This window comes from Podarcis bocagei (assembly GCF_964188305.1).
Source record: "Podarcis bocagei genome assembly, chromosome: 5".
In the NCBI taxonomy this organism is placed as follows: domain Eukaryota; kingdom Metazoa; phylum Chordata; class Lepidosauria; order Squamata; family Lacertidae; genus Podarcis; species Podarcis bocagei.
The window spans coordinates 9,078,660-9,084,659 of record NC_138129.1 but is presented as its reverse complement, the minus strand read 5'-3'; the positions used below and the strand labels follow the sequence as shown (position 1 = coordinate 9,084,659).

Genomic DNA, 6,000 nt, shown 5'->3' with positions numbered 1-6,000 from the left:
GAGAACTGGAAGTTCTGGTTTTGAGACATGCTCTGATGTGCATCTTCCAAATGGGATCCTCATAACAGAGGGTCCTGGTTGCGCTCAGGACCCCAGAGTTCACCCGATAGGGTTAAAATGGGGGGGGGGAGGAGCAGGAACTGGGTATTCCATTAAAGGAATCTGGGAGTCCTGGATCTCGTCCGAAGTCCACTTGAGGGGCTAGGGCCATGCCAGGACCACAGGAACCCCAGGGTGAGCTTAGGTTGGTCCTCATTGACCTAGCTCCCTCGTTTGGTTTACCCCATTGGACGATCACCCTGAGAGGTGGAGTCAGTTATAGTGGGGAGTCAATGCCTAAGCCAATACCGCTCACATGATTGTATTTCAATAAAGTTGTGGCCAAAAATTGCCCCAAAACTTAAACTAATATAAGTGTCCGTGTGTATTTATTTTGGGGGTGGGTCTTGGGGCCTCGAGATACAACAGGCCTGGCCTGGCCCAGCCCCTGGATGAAGTCTCCATCTGGGGCCCCATTCCTGTGCCTGACAACCCTCAGGCTAGGACCAGTTTGTCCTGGGTAATCAAGGTGAGCACATGGAGCTGAACATCATGAGATCCAAATGGCAGAAGAACTTCTGTGTCCAGGATGCAATTTCCATTTGTTTCAGCCCAGAAAATGTTTTGATCGTTCTCTCTGTCAGTCAGAAGGCAACATAATATGGAATTGTGGAAGGGAACAGAAAGAATGAGCCATTTCCCAAGCTGAAAACTAAGGCCTCTTCTAAAAACTGATATCTTGAAATGCTCCTTTTTTAAGTAGTAAATTTAAAGGGCAAATGGTGATGATCAGGTTTACAAGTAATTTCTCCTAAAGCAATTCTAAAAAAGAGTTTTACAAGGCAGATGATTTCTTCCTAAGGTGTGAGGGAGAATATATTGCATGTAATTTATCATTCCATTTTATCCCATCTATGTCAAACACCCCTTCTCAAAATCTACCTTCTTTCACCTTCTTTTCCTCCAAATCCCAATTTTTGGGAAGAGCAGGAGCAGAGGTTGGATGGCCACCTGCTCTGGATGCTTTAGCTGAGATTCCTGCATTGCAGGGAGTTGGACTAGATGACTCTTCCAACTCTACAATTATATGATTCTATGATTCCTTATACTGAGGCAGGACATTGGTCTACCTAACTAAATATTGTTGACACTGACTGGCAGTGGCTCTCCAAGATTTTAGGCAGAAGGTCTTCACAGCCTTCTCTAGAGATGCTCAGTACCTTCTGCGTTCAAAGCTCTGCTTCTGAGCTATGCTCTCCCCACCAGTTCCTGAAAGTCCAGTGCTTTGACAGAAGCCTTGTTGGGGCTACCAGTTCAAGTAAGACAACTCAAAGAATGACACAAGGCTACAGTTACTCAGAAATCCTTTATTTCAAGTCTGTTCATGAAGCTTCAACAATCGCTTCTCTTAATCGAGAAAGATTTGGCCCAGAATCACAGGGAAAAGTCTGGAGGAGTCATCCTCACATTCTTATCTCCCTTTCGAGGATTCTCTTCTCCGTCTTTGCTTTTGTCATCTGAAAAGTTTTAAGTGTTAAACTGAGCTTCGTTTGGGCAGGAAGTGTAGGATCCACATGATGCTCCATCACAGAAGATCAAGTCACACATGTTAGCAGTGGAAATCCACCCCCCTTTTCCATCACTATAACCCTACTCATGTGCCAACAGTGGTGAACAATGGATGATATGGATGCATGTGCCCCTTCCCCCAGACCCACCCATCAAATATGACTTGACCCAAGAGTTTAAGCTGCATCTTCATTAGGGCTGGGTGATATCTCAATCTATCACCCAAAACCAGTTTGAAGAGCATGTCGTGATATTGGTTCCATAGTTTTTGACCTGGCAATATATCACGAATCATGGGGTGTGTGTTATGCAAAATCATAATGTGGGTAAAATTGTGATGCCAGACAATGCCTCTGCATAGCTCCATCCTTATTTCAGATATTGTGATAGTGTGTATCATTATATCACAATGTTTGTCTGGTGATATATCGTGATGTTGAAACCCAGGTATCACCCAGCCCTAATCTTCATAGCGAAGGACTCTTAATAGATAGGTTTCCATTTCAATTCCTGATTGCATTTATTCTGCACTGGGGCCGGAGGGTGGAAATCCACATTGCGCACCTAGGGAATGTGATTTGTACTGGTGAAATGTATTATGCAAATTACACCTGACACTTTGGAAACAAATGGAAGGAACGGGGAGGAACAGATTAGATGCAATCTGTGGCACCTGGTGCCTTTGCTCCACTATGTTGGCAGAGTACAATGGTTTATTGTCAAACAGGATTCCTTGCTGGCTACGAAGAGGGGATCTTAGCAATTCCAGTGCCTGCTCCTGCTCAAAGGTATTGTCAGTACCATTTTGGATCCCCCAAGTCTTTCTATGGAAGCAACACAGCAAATGCTTTTACAAGCAAAGTTATGGGATGCTGCTTCTAACTACTTTAGCTGCTCTCCCACAGAGCAGCCCATGCTGTGTATGGAAGAAGGGGCTTCCCCATTCTTGGCACGACAGAGGAAAGCGCTCTGTGAACTTGTATAACTCCAGCTGACACTGCCAGAAATGGGGACCCTGTAGCTTTGTGGGTCTCTGAGCTTCAGCTTCCTCTCCCATTGACTTTATCTTTCCTTTGCTTCAGAGCCGCAAAGCTGATGCTTCCGATCTCAAGAGCAGCACACTGCAGCTTTTGCTTGTCTATGCCTTTTCAGACTGCCGGAGGAGGATCCGAACATTCCTGCAGTGCAAACAAAGCTCCCTGCAAATACAAAAACTAAAAAGGCAGGAAGAAGAGTTCGAGCCAACCCTTCTTCCAGGCATGGTAGTTTAATAAGTGTGCAAAGATGGGAATTCCCCCCACCTGCAGCCTAATGTGGTTTGGCCAGCAAAAGCTGTACCAGGTGTCTCTTCTGATCATGTGGACCAGCCAAGATGTACAGTCCAGTGGTGGCCAGATGTGGTATGTCTTTCCTCCAGTTTGCTCAGTTTCATTACGAAACTGAACTCTGAAGATCAGGAGAACTTGAATTCATATTTTTCATTTCCACCAAGGCGTGCCTCTGACAAAAATCTATCCTCTTCACCTCCACCGCTCCTTGCCATTTATTCAAACACTCCTCAACAAGACCCTTCACTCGGCCTTGTTTGGTTCTGAAGAGCTTCAGCTCATTACCCAGCCAGTGCTAAACTTCTCCATTGACTTGCCAGGAGGGACTGAGTCCATTATGTTAAGTGCCTCTATTTGCACTTGCTTTAAAGGAACACAGCTGTGTTCTCAGGAGTATATATGACAACAGATGCCGTCATGCTATGGATAAACTTTAATTGACCAGCCCCACCCCTCCCGCCCACCCCCAAAGAGATATAGAAGATGAAGATGGCTTAGGCAAGTGATGCAACCTTGGAAGGCATCATTGGAGCTCCCCAGGAATGGTTCATGCGCAGACATTACAGCAAATCGTTCGTAGCAGCCTTCTCCAGCGTTCAGCTTTGCCCCTTCCAGGTGGATTGGAATCGGTTGAATGGGATGCGATGGATTCCTTTCCAGAGTTGTTTGGATCCTAGATCATTCCTGCCAGCCAAGGAGGTAGGAATAGGCCCACAGTCCCCAGCAAGCAAACAATGATGAACATCCAGAGGAAAATTCTGTCAATGACCATTGCCACGTACTTCCAGTCCTCCTTCACCTGGAATGAGAGAGGGGAGAAGGAAGGACACTTACTGTACATTCAGAAAGCAGGAAGAAAGACTGTAGGTGTTTGCCAATTACTGGTTGGCCAAGAGGCACATAGATTTTTCTGTGTCTGTGATGGTGAGGTCATCTAAGGCAGAGCTGCCACCAGAGTTGGCAATGTGGGTAGGCAAACCCAAAGTTGGTTGGTTTTGGTCATGGGGAGCCTTGCCTTATAGGACATCCTATTGACTGAATGTGTTTTGAAACCACAGTTCATTCAAAAGAATCCAGGGATGGTTATCAATAAAAAAAACAACCCAATGAAAACCGTCGGACAAAAAAAGTATCAAATACAGTCCATTTCTGCAAGTATGAGTGGGATGTGTGAGCTTGCCTTTTGTCTGTAAGTTGCCCAGAGTTTGCAGTGTAGGAGTCTTGAACCCACAACCCTGTCTCAAGCGCTACTGACTGAGAGAGAGAGAGAGAGAGATGATAGATATAGAGATATTCCAGCCATGAAAAAGTCAAAGCATTTTTTAAAAAGAAAGAATAGTTCTACCTAGGGACATCCTGTCAGTTACATATTTCCCAGCTGTCCTTCTATACACTTAAGGAAATGCAAAAAGTTTGCAACATCGCTGTCAATCATTCAGTTCTATTGACCAAAAGTCTCTTCCCATCTAGCATTTGGCGCTTTGACTGAAGATGTTTGGCACCCCCTGGAGAATTGCCACTTCTTCCAAGCCTTCCTTACTCAAAATTGCTCAGATGTTTGGCCCAGGGTGGAACCTCAGTTGTTCATCATCATTATTTTCAAAAATATTGTTTACTTATTGCATTTTAAAAAAGGATTAAAATAAAAAGCGTACAGTTTAGGTTGTGCCTGAAGTAATGTGAAACTATGGCCAGTGCTTCTTAATGACCATTTCTCTTTGGTGTTTCAAAAGAAAGCAGATGGTTGCTATTAGCACAATAAGCCATAGATTCTGCCTATCATCGTTCAATATTGGGAGCTGCCTTTGTTTCCTAAATCTTTCTAATGAAATTTGGGAAGAGATCAGCAAGTTACTGGCTGAAATGCCTGTGTTCTATTTTTATGCACACCAAGCAGAAGAAGCGTGGGGCTTAATGGGATCTCATATCCGACAATGTTCTCAACTGCGGTTACAACATTGCTCCAATAATGGAATCCTACCACATACAAGGGCGGAGGGAAGCACTCGTTGCCTTTTAACATTAACAACAAATACTGGGAATATTCCCATACATTCTCTATAATGTCACTGAACTATGATACTATCAACATAGATTTTCCTTCCAGCTAAGGCTTTGAGGAAACTCTCTGCAGATTTTAACATTTTATGTGGTTTTTATGGTATGATTATATGTGAAATAGTTGTAAATGGCTCTGCTAATTTTTGTGAATAGTGATAGACACACATCACCTGGGATAGCTCAGTTGGCAGAGCATGAGACTCTTAATTTCAGGGTAGTAAATTGGGCAAAAGATTCCTGCATTGCAGTGGTTTGAGCTAGATGATCCTAGTGGCTCCTTCCAAGTCTACAAATAAAATCAATCAATATATCTATTGATAAATTGCCTTTGGCCTGTGACTGTGACCTCTGTCCTGTTGGTACAGAACAAGACTTAGAATGGACAAACCTGTAATTGCTCCAGGCTTTGTGGAGTCCTGGCTAGGCTCATGGGATGGAGCCATCATATGAACTTGGATGAGGGCTGAGGTCAACTGCTCTGGTTCTCTGTACTATCAGAAGGACGCAAAGGACAGGGCCTTCTCTGTGGCGGCTTCAATGTGATAAAATGCCGTCTCAAGAGCAGTCCACCTGGCTTCATCTCAGCTCCTTTTTCCAGTGAGCAATTAAAACCTATTTTCCCCCAGCATGCCTTTGAGGGTGCCACATTTTAACAACAGTTTTCTGATGCTGCTTTTTAAAACTTTGATAACCAATCGATGCTGTCAATTGCCTATCCAAGGAAGGTAAGGGCATTCATGGCTACAACTGATGATAGCTACATGCAACCTCCATATTCAGGGGCAGTATAGCACTGACTAGCAGCTGCTGAAGAATAACTGGGAGAGGCTTATTGACTTCATGACCTGATTGTGGGCACGTCAAATTGAGTATCTGCTGCTGGCCACTGTAGGGAACAGGACATTGGACTACATAGATCACTGGTTTGATTGGTCAGGACTCTCTTTATATCAGCCTTCTTCTTAGTTTATTTTTAAAGTTTAGAAGCATTGCGGTTTATTTG

The 6,000-nt window shown here is 44.1% G+C and overlaps 1 protein-coding gene across 3 annotated transcripts in view; it reads right to left on the bottom strand.

Annotated features, from left to right (window-relative positions):
• Positions 1 to 3,407: 3,407 nt before the first annotated feature.
• Positions 3,408 to 6,000, bottom strand: part of CHRNA4 (cholinergic receptor nicotinic alpha 4 subunit) — an 84,444-nt gene continuing 81,851 nt past the window's right edge. For all 3 annotated transcript variants that reach the window (XM_081196213.1, XM_081196214.1, XM_081196215.1), the window contains one exon: positions 3,408 to 3,735. In XM_081196213.1, the coding sequence (XP_081052339.1) occupies positions 3,610 to 3,735 (126 nt within the window). In that variant the 3' untranslated portion in view covers positions 3,408 to 3,609. The remainder of the gene's footprint in view (positions 3,736 to 6,000) is intronic.